The sequence below is a fragment of the Perca fluviatilis genome, chromosome 17, assembly GCF_010015445.1.
Source record: "Perca fluviatilis chromosome 17, GENO_Pfluv_1.0, whole genome shotgun sequence".
Taxonomy (NCBI): Eukaryota; Metazoa; Chordata; class Actinopteri; order Perciformes; family Percidae; genus Perca; species Perca fluviatilis.
Genome location: NC_053128.1, coordinates 26,030,499 through 26,050,546, shown reverse-complemented (window position 1 = coordinate 26,050,546; position 20,048 = coordinate 26,030,499). Strand labels below are relative to the sequence as shown.

The 20,048-nt window shown below is 41.7% G+C and overlaps 1 protein-coding gene across 1 annotated transcript; it reads right to left on the bottom strand.

Moving 5' to 3' along the window:
- Window positions 1-7,246: 7,246 nt before the first annotated feature.
- enc1 (ectodermal-neural cortex 1) lies at window positions 7,247-18,849 on the bottom strand. The gene is made up of 3 exons (XM_039780458.1): window positions 18,512-18,849; window positions 12,009-13,824; window positions 7,247-8,740 (listed from the first exon to the last, which is right to left on the bottom strand). Exon 2 carries the CDS (start codon window positions 13,816-13,818, stop codon window positions 12,043-12,045), a length of 1,776 nt encoding a protein of 591 aa, XP_039636392.1. The 5' UTR covers window positions 13,819-13,824; window positions 18,512-18,849; the 3' UTR covers window positions 7,247-8,740; window positions 12,009-12,042.
- Between the last annotated feature and the right edge of the window lie 1,199 nt (window positions 18,850-20,048).

Genomic DNA, 20,048 nt, shown 5'->3' with positions numbered 1-20,048 from the left:
GTGATTAATACTAAAAGTTTAGGGGTCCCCCGCTGTCAGGGCTTGAGATGTGGCTTCAGAGCCCCCATCGGGGGGTCAGTGGAAGCCAATGAAATCTCCCTAAGGCACAGATAACAACCTGCCACGGGGGAAGGCAAGCAAAGGATAAAACAGTCAAAATCCTAACCAGCTGTCAGACGTCCTACACTCTGCTAATTACAAACTCAGTGGGCTCCCCCCCTCACCACCTACTGCTATCCCAGCCTCACCTCGGTTCCATCTTTAAGCCAGGCATTTAGTTAAGAAGGCTCTCATAATTGATGAAAGAGAGTGAGAAATGCAACTTCAAACCACAGTCTGACTTCAAGTGCTCATAAAAATGCCTGAGAAATTGGAGTTCTGCACACCCGTCGCGCTCATTCATTAGCTGCGGCTAGGCTACCTTACATCAGCACACGTTCATTTATCAGCCTCAATGTGAGCATGCCTCAGTAAACATGGGCTATGTTTTTTTTTTTTTATTGTTTTGGTTTGCAGATTAAGGTCTTAGCCTGGAGTTGTTTGTACAGACATTTCTGTCAGAGTGAAAGCAGAGCATAAGTTTAACTGACAGGTAGTTTCAGGGGATCAGGGAGGGCCATTCTGCTGAGCATGATGGGTAATAAAGAGTTAGATCATCTCTCTCTCTCCTGAAAAATTCTCATTATTTGCAGTGTCTCAGAGAGATCGAAGCAATCCAGTATTTATGTTAATTAGGAAAGTAAGAAGTCAACATTTATTATTATTAGTGGTAGAAAGTAACTAACTGCATTTGCTCAAGTATTGTATTTAAATGCAATTTTGAGGTTCTTGAGTATTTCCATTTTATGCTGCTTTTTACTTCCACTCCACTACATTTCAGAGGGAAATATTGTACTATTTACTCAACTACATTTGTCTGACAGCTACAGTTACTTTTCAGATTAAGATTTTACATTAAAAACACATTGTTTCTCAACCTGTCTAATGGGGGCCCCTTGTCACATTTCAAATGTCTATGAGTTGTTTGCAGTTCTTCTTAAGAGAGACTCCTGTAATAGTTTCATTTGAATAGCTGTTGGAGGCCTAAATAGATAAAATGATCCAATAAAAAAGCAAAGACTAGAGAAAAGACACAGATTTTTGTAGCAGAACTTTTTCTTCTTCTTTCCTGTCCCATTAATCATCTCACGACCCCTCTGATTTAACTTGTGACCCTTTGGAGGGGGCCCGGCCCCCATGTTGGGAATCACCGGACTAAACTATTTAAGTAGCCTATTTATAACTCCAATAACCAACTACAACAGTAAAATGCTACTTATGGATTTATGCATCAGTATTAACAATCTAAAAATCAATAATCAAATAATGTCATAAATAATACTATTCTTTAGTCCTTTTTAGATATTTTACATTGCATACATACATTTTGCTGCTAAGATTTCTCTACCTTCACAGTACTTACATGGGATTTTGAATGCAGAACTTTTACTTGTAATGGAGTATTTGGAGATTGTTGTATTTGTACGTTTATTTGAAGAAATTATCGGAATACTTCTCCCACCACTGATCATTTTGAAGGATTTCTAAAAGCATACATCTTGTCAGAATGATATAGGTCAATGCTCACATACTATCACACTATCCCTTTGTCGGTTTGAAAAGGGCAGCTGACAAGGAAGAAGATAGTAATGCACACTTACATCCACCACCTCCCCTGTGATTCCCTTCCTTAATTAGAAGGCTGAAGTTAATTGATTGTTTTGGCTTCCCATTCACTTCAGGAGAGAATAATGTTTACTGTTTAACAGACTTCACTTGAGCTAAGGTACCTTAAAGTGAGTGAGTCATTTCACCCCATCATCCCTCTTTCCTTACCCCCCCTCCCCAAACCACACCCCAGTGAAAATCCATAAACAGCAGAAATTGCAGGGCAAATGCCTTTGAGCCACACTGATTAAAAAGCCCAACAACCCCATTTCAAAGAGAACGTAAACAATGTTATGAGCACACATGCCTGCAGTGACTCCCCCAAACTGTTATTACATCTACCTATGAAGCCGCGTAGCGTTTCATCTTTCTGCGGTTTTCAGCAATAAGATAAGCCCAAGATCGCTGAGGTAAGCTAAGTGGCCTTAAAAGCATCCCTAAGCGTTTAATAAGTATGTACTAATGACCCCCAAACACATCTTATCAACATGAAAGCCTGATAAAGCTGCAGGATATCCAAAGGGTGAAGTGGTGTTTTGATTCACAGGCTCATAAATCTGCAGCTGTCAGAAAAATGAGAGTAGGTTTTCAGCATGGTTGCAACATGCAGGTATTGAGCCAGCTACAACAAAACACATCGGCCCTCTTATCTCTGGCACTTTGTCTTTAGTGCTAAGTAGCAAATGCTAGCATGCAAAACGCTAAGCTAAGATGCTGACGATGGTGAACATTATACCTGCTAAACATCAGTAGACTATTTTAGCATTGTCATTGTGAGCATGTTAGCATACAGACCTTAGCATTTAGCTCAAAGCCTCGCTGGTGCTTAAGTGCAGCTACACAGAGCAGCTCGCATGGCGACTCTTAATTTACTAGTTTACATCAAAAGTAAGACAGTTTTCAGATTACATTTTACATAAACACCTCATATCAACATTGTGTGACTTGCTAGTAATGGTGATCTCATTATGTTGATAAAAAAGGGTATTCCTAGTGGCATTACATTTTCCACAAAACGTATTTGCTGTTCTACATTAACACACTTTCTTACCACTCTCTTGTTAAATAAATATGAAGCTACAGCCAGCAGGCAGTTAGCTAAGCTTAGCACAAAGATTGAAAACAAGGGGAAACAGCTAGCCTGGCTCTGTCCATCGGTAATATACATGTATATATGTTTTTTTATTCAACTGTAACGCAAATACAGTAAGCATATTTCCCAAAATGTCAAACTATTGCTTTAATTTTAAGTGTGTTGCCTTTAAAAGTCTTTAGAGTTCTTCCCAACGCTGTCAAGGTCAGTCACGTATTTGTTGCTCCCCTGTGTTCCATTAATTACAGCGCTTTTCTAAATGTCCTCATCTGATGGAAAATCACTTCAGGTGATGTTAAAGCATTAAATTAGCTGGTGGCTGCAAAGCAAACCAATCAGCAGGGTATCTGGATAGCCACAAATTTAAGGACGGGGTCAGCTGCATTATCCCAGGAGGAGGCTAAGGTAATGACACAAGTGAGAGACAAAGGCACAGGCAAAGAATGAGAAGGAAAAGAAGAGAGGAGCCATTGTGCATTCAAGCAGGCCTCCTTAGACTTAAGTACCTCTCATCCATTTTCATTCAGCCTTCTCACGATAAGGCAGGGGGAAGGGTGCAAGCTGTGGAGGATAAACACAGGACTAATGAAGTAATTTACAAAAAAACATATTTAAAGACATTATGAGATACAACATAAATTTGAGCTACTGCAAACAAACAAAAGTAAGTATTCCACCTTCCAAACATCCCTGCAGCCAGACATCTCTCTGTATTGCACGGCATGTTGAAGGAAGCTCTGATAAGGAAATCTTGTGTGATGTGAGCCTTGCATGGCTCTTTCTTTAGCAGTCCAGCAGATGCTATTTTATCCTCAGTGTGTTATCTCCTGAGTCTGCCTTGTGGTCCAGATAAGCAGGCTGCAGGGCTTTTGAAAGGACAGTAAACTTTCTTTAAAGTAGGCATTTTTAAAGCAGACACAGCAACACATTCAAATGAACTCTGAAAGGAAAGAGAGAAACAGGAGGTAGCATTAACAACTGACATTTCAAATTGAATTTAAAGTTCAAGTTAACTTTGCCATGAGAAGATCAATGCTTTCAATTTCATTTCAGGACATCTGACAGGGATAGACTGGCCCCTGACACAGTCTGCCTGAGGTGCATCGGGCCTCAGCTGCCCGCCTGAATGCTGATGTAACTCAGAGGTCAGAGTGAGCACAGGCCATTGGACGGCTCTCTCATTTCGAAAACATGCCTGACATGATCAAAGTGTCTGTGCGTGTGTGTCTGGAATGGTTTAAACCAGCTCCACCCTGCATTTCTTTTGTGGGCGGTCGAAAGCTCAGAAGCTTACGAGGTTTCTTCAGCATTGTATCAACCTACCTGCACCTTCCCCCAGCTGATGAAATCCTCCGAAATCCTCAGGGATATGGTCTTCTTTTTCCAGATCTGTGTGATCTTATTTATATGCAAACTAATGACAAAATACTTCAGTAATGTGTAATTTTTGCTCTGCACATTCATCACAAGTAGCCAAGCACCTAACTGATAACTTCAATTTATTAAAGAAACAGTGTGGTGATATTCTAGATTTTTCTTATCGTCAACAAATCCTATGAAAAGATAAAAACCAAAGATAAACTGATCTTGCTAGTAGGTATTGTCTGTGTGCCGTATAGGTATTATGGCCAAATGAAGTTTGGAGAATAGTCATAATATAATTTTTTTTTAAAGTCGTAATGTTGATGATTTCAAATATATGAATTCTCAGTAGGAACCAATGAGCTATGTGCTGAGCGCCACAGGCAGAGGGTTAGGGTCTATTGGATTTGTTGACAGAGAAAGAAAAGAAAAACATAGAACAACACCAGATTTATCCTCTATGATTTGTTCTGAAAAACCTTAATCTTTCTTCAGGGATACCAATAATGCTCTCTACTTTAAAAGCTGTTGAATAAAATAATAACACTATTTTGTAATTTATCTTGGTAGCTAATAATGCCTGGACTGCTTTTTTTCTATATTTTATTTATTCTAAATCTAGATCATAAATAACTGTAATTAGACATCTACTGATGCTGACGGTGTAGCGTAAGGACATCTGGAACTAATTTTAAATGTATTGGAAAATGTCTCTGTACATGTGTGAGTGCACGCTTGCATGACTGAGTCGCGGCTAATGCCTGTGTTGCCAGGGGACGGTGACATGTAGGTACATTGTTTTTATCACAGTCAGCCACACATACAGACTGCCCACACAAAATACTAGACTTTATAGTCTGTTCAGCCAAGCTCTGCATAAGCTAACAGCACCCAAAGGATTCACAGTGTTGAAGGGTTGAGCCATCAGTGGTATGTTCTGGGGGGGGGGGATGGACCTACTTCCTGGCGGACAGGAAATTCAACTTCCTGTCTTGATTAATGGGGGGACTGTTGGATCACACAGGGGCACTGAGGGGCCTCCCACACACAGAGCTCCCACAGTTCACCTTGAATGTTAACCCCTCTTTTTCTGGGCTGGTTCCCAGCCAGAGAGTGTTTGAGAAAAATCATCTTGTGACTAAGTTATCTTGAAATGATGTAGATAAGATATTAACCAGCTCATAACAACATTTCAGCACATATTGTGAGAAAAGAAAGCTTATTTATATATCAAGCTTTCCCCAGTATATGGGTGTATGTTGTTTGTAAATGCATGAGGGTCTGGATCCAGTAAAACTGGTGTTACTCAACCTCAAGTCACCGGTCAGCAGTCTTGTCAGGCAAGAATGTAAACAGTGAAAAGACTCCTCAGAGCTGAAGGAATGCAGCGAGTGGCAGTGTGCTCTGCAGTCACTCACTAATGGGATGTTAGACTTGTTATAAACCAGGGAGCGTCTAACGCAGGAGCAAATATGGCAAACCACTTTGCAATGCATTTCACTGATGAAAAGTGTGAGAGGGGGCGTAGGAAGTGTGAGGGGAGGCAGGTCAGGGAGGGAGGGAGGAGAATCGAGAGAGGGGTGCTTTTTAAGATTTCATGTTCTCCTCCAGCCCCCACAGTTTGCAGATAAAGGTTGCCATTGCCAAGGTGACTTGACAGAGAAAGGGAAAGTATCTGGCTGTTTCGCCTGTTCTTGTGCGGGAAGCTTAGAAGCCAGAGGCACAGATAAGATGATTTCAGTCCCTCCTCCACAGAACAAAAGCTACACGCATGATATACTGCCTTAAATACCTCAGGACACTTTGGCTGCTGTGTTCACTCCAAAGCTGCCTAAATATGCGAAACATGCAGTCATGAAAAGGCACCTTATGCTGTGCTGAAGCTGCTTTTGCACTTCTAAATACAAATGATCTCCACACTGAAGAAGACAAAGACACAATGCTTTACATTCAAGAGGAAAAAACTCTTATGTTTATTAGCCATGAATTTCACATTGTGAAAAAAATGTACAAAATAATGCCATAAAAAATAGAAATTAAACTCTTACATGACAAAGAAAAAATGAAACCGATGCACATTGACAGTGTGTCTTTTTTCTGTCTAATTTACATCATTATGTGAAGCAAGATACTGTGCTCCTATCTGAGCCAGCTGGATATCCAGACAAAACCGAGGAAAAGCGGAGGGCAAGAGTAGAAATGGGAAATGCCACTCAGCAATTAGGTGCAAATTGAAGGGGAATTCATTACTCGCTGTTGCCAGGGAAACTTGCGTTCTATGGGGAAAAAATGCTCCTATCTGATTGGTGGGGCCAAAAGCTTTGTGTTCAGTGTTTCGAGGAGGTCGTGGAGCCCTAAGGTTCTCCACTGAAGTCCTTAAAATTGCCAATAAAAGGATGAACTTGTGGGTGGCTTAAGGAGCTGAGCAGGAATTTACAAAGCTGTTTACCAATTGATCCCCAAAGACTTGATTTGTTTCATGAATCCACAAGGAAGAACATTTGAAAAAATATATACATATTCCACCAAAACACATTGAAATTCAATGATTTCATTAATATTCAATTGTAAAACGTCAATGTTCAGGTCACATAGACAGACATACAGACAAAACACTGATTAGAGTTACCAAGGATTTCATATGCAAGTGTTTAAGACATTCTCTCTTTTTGGTCTTTCAGAACTTGCAATGTTTACTTTCTTCCTTTTTTTAGGTGCATCATTGACACTACGGTGAAAAGCACTGCGGTGTCTGCCCTTATCAATGCACAGCTTACTGGATTCTCTGGAACTCTTTCTCAACCCAATGGTGAAGAAGACTGTGGGTTAACACCTCGAAGAGCCAAGATAGCACATGTGACAGTCCTCCAGCTGTCCCAAGGACAGCTGCAAAGACTGTTGCATTCTTAACCATGTCAAGGTTAGTTACTGGGTCGCATACCGCACCGTTCCAGCAGCCTTATCTGTTTTTATGATTCAGATTTTCATGTTTTGTTAGTACAGTTTGGACCCCAACGGGTCTATTTAAGACAGGTCTGGACCCAGGTGAGAGCTTGAAGAGAATCTATCAGAGATAAAAATGAAAATTTCTTTCAACACCATTCAGTCTTCTTATTGGGACAGCGACCCTGTGGCCTGAACTGCTTCACATCATCAGTAATCCGAGCCATTCTTCTCCTTCCATCAATACTCTGTGAGAGGTTAACCTCTGTCTCTTTTGAAAGAATTTAAAGTTCCTCCTGGGAAAGACTGAATTGTGCAAAATGTAGCCCAACTGAGATCAGATAAAACACAACACCTGGCCATGCATGACATAACCCGAAACATACGTTCACATAAGAATGCAGGCAGAGAAGAAATAAATAGGATTAAACATATTAACAGAACAGAGTAATCACTGTCATATAAATTAAGCCTAGATTGCAGCAAGTTTAAAACGAAACTGATTCATTCTCAGTTTAGGTTAAGGTGAAAAGATTTCTGTGACCACAGAGAAGAGTTCATGCCAGTTTTACTGAATCACTATGAGTGGACATGCTCTAGAAAGGGTTCAGCCATGACTCAGCAAGCGAGCAACTGCTTTTATCAGAATAACAGAAGCACAGCCAGTCTTTTACAGCATTAAGTGTACAGCTGAATGTGACAGTGTTCTTTCTGAAGCGATGGATGGATCCTAACACTGAATACCGCCCCTGTGTATAGTGGGTTAGTTAACCGGTGTTCAGCGGGTGTTAATGCGTAGCTGCGAAACAGCAAACATGTAAGTTTGTGACCCCGAGGCACCTCGACCCCCACCGGCCACGCACAGATCCCCTCCATCCTCCTCAACCTCAGCTGGTGTTGGTTCGTCAACACCTCGTGGCTTGCAGTGACGGCAAACTGCCAAAGCCTTCATAAGAGGAAGGTCTGTTTCTGTGTCAGAGCTGTTAGAAGCCCGGCTTTGAAAGAAGAAAATAAAAGATACAAGGGGGAAAAAACTAAAGAGCTTATTAGAGAAGAGAAAGAAGTGATTTGCTCCTTCATTGTGCCTTTTATAAATCGGCTATATTCAGTTAAACTGAGTTTTTTTCCTATAGCACACCAATCAATTGCATTCTCCCTTCCTCAACGTAAATAGAACATCCATCATGCTATACACTGCAGCCTCGATGAAAAGAGTAGAGAATTCTTTTTCTAATTTTTTTATCATAGAGAAAAACATCAATGCACATTCTCACAAGCCTGTCATGACTAAATGGGAAAAATGCAGGTCATGTGATATGTTTGCAGTCCTTGTATGGCAGCATGAAAGCATATGCCAGATGTACACAAGGTTGGAGTTTGTGCCTCATAAAACAAGCAGCAGTTTGTTTGGTTTGTTTGCGTAAGCTACTGCCCTGTTAGGCCTCAGCGTCCTTTTTGGAAATGAGAGTAGACATCATTCCAGTAAAGTATCCAGCTTTTGTCCAGTTTCTGCATCTTTGCAACATCAAGATGAATGCGGGTGTCTGTACATCACTGCTCAGCGTCTCTTTTAGAGGAAGATAACGTGTGCTTCTTCACAGTTGGAGTCCAGTAGATGATGCAAAACAGGGAAATCTGAGGGAGAGAAAAGAATAACTTGTTAAATAGGCAAATAAGATGCCCCGAAGCAAACAACGCTCAACAGTTTAAAGGGGACTTTTTAATTATTTAAAGTATAAAGGAACAGAAAATAATACACATCTAGGAAAACAAGGCTCAGACTTAAAGCTGCTGGGTCACCTCACAACCCTTTTTGAAATTTTAATTCCTGCTTTCATTACTTTACATTGTAAAAGTATTGATGATGTATCAGCTCTGTATCTCCTGCTAGACTAATAGATTTGGTGAATCCAGCTACTCTGTTTCCTCAGTACAGCCCTCTGTCAAGCTTCTTACCTCCCTCTCAGCCTACTACACTTTTCACATCCAAGTGTGTTTTACTCTTAGAATTTCACTCTGACCTTTTCGGTTTTTAAAAGCCTTTACTTAATATGTACTTATCTGTACGGCACAGATGGTTACAGGCTTGGCAGCCCTCAGTGTCTAATGTGAATGTAAGATCATCAGCTATCTCTGTTTGGACGTGGGTCCTTTCCTTTGCTGTCGTTGCCAGAGGACGTACATGTGATGAGGGAATAAGTAAACCTTGACGAGCACTTTTTACCCAGTAGCAGTTTGGGTATGCGAGAGATGTCTTGCACTGGATTTCAGTTTGTTTCAAGTTCGCATTTAGCAAAATACATTTATGGACTTATTAATGCCAGTAGTTTTTCTAACTCTTCTTATTCAATGCACTTAACTACATGCTCTGACACTTAACACTTTGTAAAAATGACATACAGTTTTTTTAAGGAAAAGGTTGGTAGATATTTAACTTTTATTAACTTTATATATTAACTTTTAACTGGAAACCATCGATACTGCCACATTGCCATGGGAATTGGAAATCCGATGAAGCTGATCAGGTTACTTTAGACCAAAGTGTATGTAGAGACTACTTCGTTTGTTGTGATGCTACATTAGTTATTATTACCACCCGGGAGGTTTTGTTGGTTTGTATGTCTGTCATGGATTACGGAAAACTACAGGCACGATTTTCATTCAACTTGGTGGAAGGATGTAGCATCCATGGGCCAAGGAAAAACCCATTCATTTTCAGAGCAGATCTGAATCACAGGGCAGATACACAACTTATTTTTCACTTTTGTTGCAAGATAGGGCATTTGTGCTGCATTAATGTGGTGTCAGAATAATCGGAAAAATTTGTTCCATTCTGGGGAAAATTCACATTGCATTAACATTGTGAGACAGGGCATGGCTTGGCGGAGGTCTCTTCTCTCTGAGTTCCTTCCTAGTTTAGTCATATTCTTAATTTGTGATATGACACAACATATATTCTGCAATTTGGGTTATTGTAATGTAGTTATATTCCCGTAGCCTAAAAACATTTCCCTGGCCATAAAGCTGCATCTCAGTTCAATTCATTATATCATTCAAGCAAACAATGAAAACCTGCATTTGGTCTCTGTTACTTTTTGTGTGTAAGTAACTTCTAAATATCTAAAAACACCAACATTCATCCTTTGTCAGTACCTACTAAAAGCTTTCCAAGGAAAATAAATCATAGACAAGTTAGACTTGTTCCCCTGGGAAAAACTGAGAGGGAACTTTGTCTTTCTCTCACAGCTACAATCTCCTTCTGTGAGGTCTAACATACTTCCTTGCCCTTTTATCCCTAAACAGTCAGCCTTCTTTTCCATTCCTCCACATTTTATCTTTTTAACTCGCTCAGTGAGGAGACTGTCAGTTGCCATGACAGGCAGGCACACCGAAAACAAATTCTGTATTAAATTAGTGGCAGGATTTCACTTCACTGAGCACTGTGTTGCACTGGCTTAGAGATAGTTCAGACCTTCAGTCTAGTCTCTCCTTTTCAGAGATGAGTCACTGAAAAGAAAGGGAATAATAAGTCTTAACAAATATTTCATCCTGGGGAGAGGAGGAACATCACAGTGTTGTAGCAGTGAAGCTGCTCTGAGCTGCTTCCTGGCATTATCACATGGGAAACTGTGCTGTGCTGGACAGCTGGGGAGTCACTCTAATTCTCTCCTCGGCTTTCTCGGGAGCTGTGGCCCCTCCAGCCATTTCAATAAATACAGCAACATGAAAAGGAAATGTGTGGGGGCATCAGTGTAGGGTGTAGCGATTGTATGATGTGATGTGATCGTGATCCTGCAGCATGCAGAAAGATCAGCTTTGCCAGCTGACTACCCATGCTCCACATGCGTCTGGCCTGTTTATCATCAGAGCGGGAGAGCAGGGTTAGAATGAGGTAAAGAATATATACTGTAGAGGGGGGGGGGGGGGGGGGGGGGGGGGGGGGAGGGTTTTTGGGGCAACACCCCCCCCCCAAAAGGAAGAGGGGGGGGGGGGGGGCGGCGGGGGGGGGGGGGGGGGCGGGGCCCCTTTTTTTTCTCACTTCCTCTGCTGCCACTTCTCTCAGTCACCTCTACTTGCAACCCGTGATGAATGGTTTCCGACACTGCGTGAGTCGCTGCCTTCCCTGACACCCAGCGTAAAGACCATAACCTCGTCAAAGGAAGGCGACTGAGAGTGGATTAGCCTCGCCAGGGTGCTGTAGCCTGCTGGTGTGTGGCTTGCCTAATTGGCAGACCCCTTTTTCCTCTTAGAAGGATTTCCCCCACAGGAGCAATAAAAGTATCCTATTCTCTTTCAATTACCCTCTCTGTCCTTCGGCCCATCCCCACAGCCACATAACTCACTTAACTAACGCACACAAGCCCCTATCAATCCCCCCAGCCCACCCTCCCTCCTCTATGCTCCTTCCTCTCTTCTTCCTTACTCACTGTCAGTATTTCTCTTATTCTGAGAAGAAAAAAAGAGCTCTGTATCTTTGCCAGATTTGAAGCTTCTCTGCCAAAATGTTACAATGTTTATGTAAAGTGAAGTGTGGAAATGAAATATCAGCCAATATATCATTATATATACCTCCACCGATTTAGCATTACCCTTCCATAACATTGCCGGACTCACTATCGATAAAAATCTATATTGATGCAGCAGAAATAGAGATTTCATTCCATTCTTCTTCCTTGTCAAAACCTGGCGCCTATATTACCCACAATACAACCAAACCAACAACAGTGAGATGCTAGCCTCATGCGGTGATGAGGAGCACACTACAGAGGTCTGGTAAGCTAATTTCTTTCTAACTTCACAGCTCTAGATCTTCAGATGCAACTTTATACAACTTTTTTTTTTATATATATATGCAGTGGTACTCCTTAAGACCTGTAAACAGACAAAGAGACATGAAACGTACCTCATGTAAAGGGTGTAGGTAGAGGGTTTTAGGCTCAAGCAGGCAGATGTTTCCAGGTGCTGACGAAAGCAGTGGGAATGAGCGAGTATGGCACAGTAGTGATGCTGTTCCAAGCATCCAGCGTGGGGTCATAGCAGTCAAGAGTTTTACACCGCTGTGTGCCAAAGTACCCACCCACCACATACAGTTTGTTCCCCGATGCCACAGCCTGGCAGCTCATCCGCTTGGCCGTCACGTCGCCCACTTTAGTCCACTGGTAGGTGTCACTGCTGAACTTGTAAGCCGAGCATGCTGAGAACTCCGTATCCCCGCCCATGACGAAGATCTGATTTCCTAGCACGGCGGCGGCTGTGTAGCGCCACGGCTGCGGGCAGGACGCGGGCACAGACCATCGGTTCTCCTGCGGATCGTAGCACTGCACCTTGGGCAGCTTGTCGTGGGTGACGCTGGTTCCTCCAAAGGCAAAGAGCTTGAGCTTGACGCTGACCACTGCTGCATTGCTCACACCCTCTCTCAAAGGAGCCACCATGGTCCACTTGTTTGCCACTGGGTCAAACTGCTCCACCTGTTTGAGCGATACAGACGGAGAAGCTGGGAGGCAGCCAGTTGCTGCCGTGTGACCTCCTACCACGTAGAGGCAGTGTTTCAGCTCGGCAGAGCCATGGCCAAACCTGGCAATGAGCATGGGTGCTGCCTTTGACCATTCCTCTTGGACGGTGTCGTAGACCCACACATCTTTGGACACACCATTCTCTGAGCCTCTCCCACCAGTGATGTACACCTTACATCCGATGGCGCAGGCGCTGAACTCCTTCCTGGGGCTGGGAATGTCGGCTTTGGGGATGATCTCTTTGGCTTTCTGGTCCACCAGGTACAACTTGTCGCACATGAAAGTCTGCCCTCCCAGAAGAAATAAGGCATGGCTGGTCTTTCTTGGTCGAGCACACGGGCTGTTAACGACGCCATCGTTTTGCAGGATCTTCAGCTTACAGCGGATAGCTTCATCCACAAGCTCCTTGCTCTTGGGCTTTGCGTTGATCAGCTCTTCTGTAGAAACGTTCTCCATGAGAAAGATGGCAGGCAGCAAGGCCAGGCGGACCGTTCTCAGGAGCTCTGGAAGGTGGCAGTGTCTCTTGTCCAGGTCATAGTTGATCCAGTTAAGGGCAGCTTCATAAACCAGTCTCTCATCTTCTGTCTCTAGCTCCTCATGTGACAAAAGCTGCACCACCATATCTTTGGGCAGTTGGAGGAAGTCCTCTGTCTTGCAAATAGCGGGAAAGTTGCTGAGGCACATGCTCCAGGAGAGCTCTGACAGCTTGGTGCACTGGTGGGCATCAGACAGCAACAGCATGCCGAGGCAGTTAGTTGGGTGAAGGTTTCTCTCTAGGAATTCAGCACAGGCATCCCGGATGTCCTGAAACTCTAGCATGTCGCCAGCCTCCAATAGTGACTCTGCGTTTTCCTCGTTGATGACCACACGTGATGAGTACGCATAATCCAGCAGGAGCTCTAAAACCTCCGGGTGGATGGAGTCACGGAAGTCGACCTCACTGGCCTGGCTCTCCCTCAGCCCGCCGCTGAACATGGCCTCAAAGTAGCGGCTGCAGGCAGCCAGCACGGCCCGATGGCAGGGGAAGGAGCGGCTACCTGCATGAAGCAGGACGTCTGTGAAAAGTTGTTGCTGCCGCAGCGAGTTGAGGTGCATGAGGACACTATCGGCATAGGAGGACTTATGGAACAGGTAGATGTTCATCGAGCCAGTGCTGGCTCGCGATTTTCGGTTCTCATGGACGCACACGGACATTTTCATTGAATCCTGAAAAAGTAAAGACAAGAAAAATCTCTCTTTAGTGCATTTTATATTTAAAGTGCATTACACAAGGTTCTAGATGTTTTGCTGAGGAAATTTGTTTGTCACGGTGCGGGTTTTTTGTTTATCTAGTTTTTGTCTTTAAATTCGCACCTATGGGGTAGAAATATAAATGTTGTTGTTGTTGTTGTTCAGTCTATGAATTCACAATCATCGGCTTTTGTGAACAGCATCAACTAAAGAATTTCAAATCATTTTTGAAATTCAATAAATGGTTGCCCTTGATGTGCCAGTAAGACAACAAGAGAAAAGTCCTCTGTTAAATTAAACCCTGACATCAATTATATTCGCGATGGGAATAACTTTTTGTGAGACCTGAGAGCATCATAATAATGACTTTCCCGTAAAGAGGAGGCAAGCTTTCAGTAATATGGGAGCCTGTTGCTGTTCAGTCACAGTTTAAGGAAATAAATTAGATCATGTAAGTGTTATAAGAATGTATCTTCTATCATTTAACCTCCATCTAAATTCACTGAAAAGTGTTATAGTTTGCCTAATTCTCAGCCATGACTACAGTAAAGGCACGTGGTGTGATTTTGAATATGACATTTTGCAGCCCTAATATTCATACCATGACGAAAGATGCAATCCTTCCCAAGAGATAGAGAGACATTAGGCAAGAGATCCAGAGATTTCAAGTCGCGAAACAACATACGCCTGGGAGTTATGAAGGTCAAGTAGATAACAATTGTCTTTTTGCAGAAACCACAAGGCTTTTCTACGTTCAACCCCAAGCAGCACTAATCCCCCTCTTTTAAAGATGCCATGTTTTCAGAAAAGAGAAAAGCAAGAGACAGCAGGACTCTTTTAAGCCACTGGGTAATGCACATAATTTACTCCACTCCCCTCCAGAAAGTCACAGCTTCCATCTTCACTGTCCTTGCCCTGTCCTCGCTCTGAGCTCACATTCATTCCACCCAATTTCCAGACATGTCAAGAGCCTCCAACACTCTGTTTTCAGAGGCACTGAGTCCCTCTCTGACCTAGTTAATCCACAGCTGTCAGATTCTTTGACCAGACTTACAGACATTTGAAGTTCTCTTCTAGGTATCTCCAAATGATTTAAGGAGTGATAGATTTCTTAATCTAAAGAGTAAACCTTAAGACCAACAATGCGTTTTTATACCCACAATATGCCTTTTTTTAGTTAGGTGGTTGTTTGTTGTTTTTCTCATTGACAGCAAACAGCTGCAAGTTCAAGTTTTCAAGACTGTATGAAATGTATGAAAACCAGCTTAAAAGATAGTGATAACATGACATTTTGTATTTGTCTATTATCATTATTTTGGAGGAACCACGATACTATTTTTTACACCATGAAAGCTTGTCACAATTGTAATCTATTGTATCGGACTGAAGTCAAGCTGACCACAGCTGCCATTTGTTTCTCTGTCAGTAAGAACGTGTTTTACAAACCTACAGCTGGTGCCAGTTTGACTCTGAAGACGAAGATTTTTTTTGAGAACTACCACTTCAAGACTTATAGAGTTCAAAAGTTCCCAGGTGTCATAAATGATTCCTCTGCAACCCAGCTGCGGAGAGGAGAGTTTCCATTTTCCTTAAGTTGCATCATCTGTTTCAAAATCCTAAGAATGCTGTTTCATGAATAGACAATCAGCTGTGAACCCTGTAAGTACAAATGAAAGACCAATGCGGCTTTCCGGGAAACGGTGTCACTCACATCTTTGGCTTCAACAGAACTGTATTACATCTTATAAGTTTCAGGGACATGATTAAATTCCTGTTCAACTATCTCCCCAAACCAGTTGCTACCCAGACACCCAGGTTGGCTTTTTTGTTGCAGCTGTCACTGGGGAAAACACAACCTGTGGAATGTATTCCATTTGAAAATATTCTCACATATTATGACATATGTTATTTTTTCATCATAATAATTCAGATATCATTTATCACAACGTGATTAAATATAAAACCAACCTTGGTTTAAGAGGATTTATTGCATTCCAGCACTGACAAAACTAGCAACTCGTCAGCTTGTAGCCTCTGGCTCAGCTACTCTATAATGAGAATATCTTGTTCTTTCACCTGCGCATGTCACCTCCCACACACACACACACACACACACACACACACACACACACACACACACACACACACACACTGCAGCTCATGTTTTCTAATTGGGAGTTGTAAGTGGCTTGATTTGAATAAGTGGCCCTAATAAATCCGGCACTAAATTGGAGAGGTTTTGCAGATACTAATAATTAGCATGTTAATAAACATAACCTCCAGTAGCTGACAGGCAGAAAACACTTCAGGAAGTCAATCAAACAAATTGACAGTTGTGATTTTTTCAGATTATGCAGTATAATAATTATCTGCTCATATAGCAGGAATAATTTTTTTTTAAACAATTCTGCATCACTTAAGGTGTATTTTATAAAAATAAGTTCACATACACACAGTGACTGCAGGAGAGAGAGCTGAACAAAGAGAAGAAGAGCAGCAAACCAGATACTTGTGCCAATTGCATATTAAAGGATAAAGCCTGCATTATCAACTAAACCTGCCGGTCCTGAAAACCCTGTGTTAATCTATATGTAATTTAAATGTGAATGTGCCCTTTGTTACAAATGTACTTGTACTCAACATCTGTCCAGTAAGGATGGTTTATGATTGGATAGTTTCAAAGTTTAAAATGATATTCTACAAGCTACTAAATGTCCATCTGCTCATTAACCCAACACATGTAAAAACAGGTTAGGTTAGTGCAACCCATATTACTTCAATTTGGTTGTTCACAGTAGACATTGTTACAGTGTGACGAGTTGCCTTGAAATTCCTGATGACTGTCTGACCGATATTAATGTCATATTTTTAAAAACATTCTTTGCTGAAACAATTATCAGATGTTGATCATCAGGAAATGAATCAGCAACTATATAATTGTAATCATATTGGTCTGTGAATGTTAACTGAATATCTTTGGATTTAGTTGGACAAAATGATCAATTTGAACACTGGTTGTAACTGACTGTCAGTCTTATATCTGCACTATATAAGAATAAACATGGCTTTCTTTTAATCCTCACTACAAGTTTGTATTATTGCCAGATGAAAGGTAATAATTAACTCACTAACTAACTAACTAACTAACTAACAAACAACATTTTGGCTACCTCAACTTGGTTTACTAGTGGTTTTAGAACTGACTTAGAAGTGACTTAACTTGTATGATGAAAAAAATACAATATATTTTTTAGTACAAATAAGATGATGTATCCACTTTGACGTCCACTGGTGATAATAGGTGTTATCTATTACACAACTGTTTATTTAGCACCGTGAAGGTTATTTGCATATTCATTGTGAGCATAACTTCACTGAAACCGTCAAATAGTTTTGATCATTGATAAGTCATGTCATTTCTTCAAAAATGCTTCACATTGTGCTTCAGCTTCTCAAATGTGAGGATTTGCTGCTTTTTCTTTATCATGTCTCATAGCAACCTGACTAACTTTAGGTTTTGAACTGTTGGTTGGATAAATCAAGCAGTTTGAAGACACGATCGGACATTTTCCCCCAATTCTTTAGGCTAAAAAAAAGTTAATTAAATCAAAATAATTATCACTAGATTAATTGAAAACTAAATTCAGTTGCAGCCCTAAAACCAATTACTTATTAATAACTAGTATTGTTATTAATTTTCATCAATCAGTGCTCATGGTATTGTAACTTGTCAGGCTATTTTCTGGCACAGTTACAGAGTCAGTACATTCACAGCAACGTGCCCTGAGAGGAAGAAAATATGCCAGCATTGGGAGAGTGAGTGATTGGCTGGATGGCTGTGAGAGTTGTCATCCTTATCCCCTCTACAGAAAAACAGATCCATAGGCACATAACAGGAAAGCACATACATGCCACACTCACAAAGCACGCAGTAAAAAGGCATGCACATGCCGCCTATGGACTTAATATCTGAGGCCTGGCTGGCTGCAGTCTGTGTAAAATCATTGCCAGGTGTTCACAGTCAACCATGGACTCAGGAAGAGGGATGTTGGGAGAGACTTCAAAAGTAAACACCAGGCTTATATAGGCCAGTTCTGTGCATCTGCCACTTGGGAAGAGAAAAAAAAATGAAACAAGACGCAAAAACAGGAGGACACACCAGTAGCTATTGATCTGCATCCATCTTAATCTCTAATTTATAGTCTCACCCCAGCTGTCCACACACATCTGAGCGAGCTTTACTGTGTTTAAACCAAATCCATGCCACTTAGAAATAGCGTTTATCACCAAAAACCACACCTTTAAAACCATGTCAAACATCTCGAGGATGCATGAGTATGCAGGGACAAGATGCCGAAGAGACCACAAAGGACTGAGAGGAGATCTCATGAAAATAAAGAAATAGTAGCCTACAATCAATGCGCTGGATAGATTATAGCCAAGCGATAACATAATATCGACACAATCAAGGAATGATAACAATAATGGAATGATAACAATATTTCTTTTGTCCACATGAGCCTGTTTTCTGTTGCGCAGGAGTTTTCCATCAGCAGGTGATCAGAAAGGGATGCTGTTAGGATGTAAAGATCTGTTAATAAGCTATAATATATGTCACCTCTACGCTATATAGGCTAGGGATGTGATGTATTGTCAAATGTACCTCTTTGGGTGAAAGCAGGAGTTCAATTGTGTCCGCGGTATCCCTCGAACATGCCACTTCTGAAAGAGCCACGATGCGAACCTTGCGCTCGGGGAGTGTGAAACAACTCCTTGGTTATTTCCCGAAAAGCTGGCGGATAATCGGTGAGGATGAGGCCGTTTTCCTCAGATAACGCGCAACACTGTGTGCAAATCCCGAAACAATTTACGTATACAAGGGCCTCGCTAAAAAATAAACGGGCTTTGGTGTAGAGGATGAGATGTTTGGATGCGTTCCTCCAGCGCTGCTGCTCTGCTCCTGTGTGACGGTCCTGCTCTTGCGCTCCCACTCCTCTCTCACTGGAATCAATGGGTGTGTTTACACTGAGAGAGGGGGAGGACCGTCACCGCGCGCAGGAAATGTGGGGAGAGAGAGAGAGAGAGAGAGAGAGAGAGAGAGAGAGAGAGAGAGAGAGAGAGAGAGAGAGAGAGAGAGAGAGAGAGAGAAGGCCTATGCAAAAAGATCTCCCAAGGCAGGAGTTTCCTCCCACACACACACACAAACAAACAAACACACACACACACACACACACACACACACACACAAACACACATCATCATCACCGTCTTCTTTAGGTTGAAGTATTTTTGTATTTCCATTTTGAACTAGGCTACTTTATACTTTTACTCCACTATATTTCAGAGGGGAAATATGGTAGGCTACTTTCTTCTTCAATTTGACAATGGTTACTTTTAGCAGTAGTGCAGGAAGTAATACCTTAAGTACCTGCATTCAAATTCCTAGAAGTAGTCTATTGGCAGCAAAGTAAAAGTACTTGTTCCACAGAAAAATGGCCCCTGTGAGTGATATAGGCTACTATTAGCCTATTTGATTGTTACTGATGCAACAATGAGAGAAGCTTTTATACTGCAAAACATGATGGACCACTGGCCACTGTACAGGAACTAATGGTTATAGTAAAGTAGCCTAAATTAAATGTATTGTTTGCGTTGTGCTTTTAACTAAAAGAAAAACTACAGTAATACATTTCAAAACAATACCATGTAGAAAATACCATAGTGTTTGACTGAGTTACAGCAAACTCACCACTGACTGCTGTAAACCAATATAAATCCATAGGATTATAAAGACATTGTGGTTTTTGGTTGGGGGTAGCTGGGAACGGGAAGTCCAATTATATCCCTGGACATCTTGTGTGAGTCACATCTGTGGTGCTTGTTGACGGGACTTTTGGCTGTGACTAAACTCTTCAGTGGACCCTCGAGGGCTATGATGTTATTTTGTTTGTTTTTCTGTGTGCTTGTGTTGTGGTGGCTAGAGCCGTTACATACTCGCATCCGGTTTCTTTTCCCATCAACTGTTTTTATGAAGACAGAAATTACACCATAACTGTAGCTTCATGTCCAGGATGTTAAGCAAAGTGTTCTTTGGAGAGGTGTATTTAGTTGTGAAGAAGAAATAATGGGAAATGCTTTATGTTTATATGACAGGAGAGACATCTAGTGGACAAAGTGGAGTGCCAAATATTGAAGGCTGG

What these genes read in the sequence shown, in the direction of transcription:
- enc1 (XM_039780458.1), bottom strand. Translation starts at nt 13,818, where the DNA reads ATGAAAATGTCCGTGTGCGTCCATGAGAACCGAAAATCGCGAGCCAGC.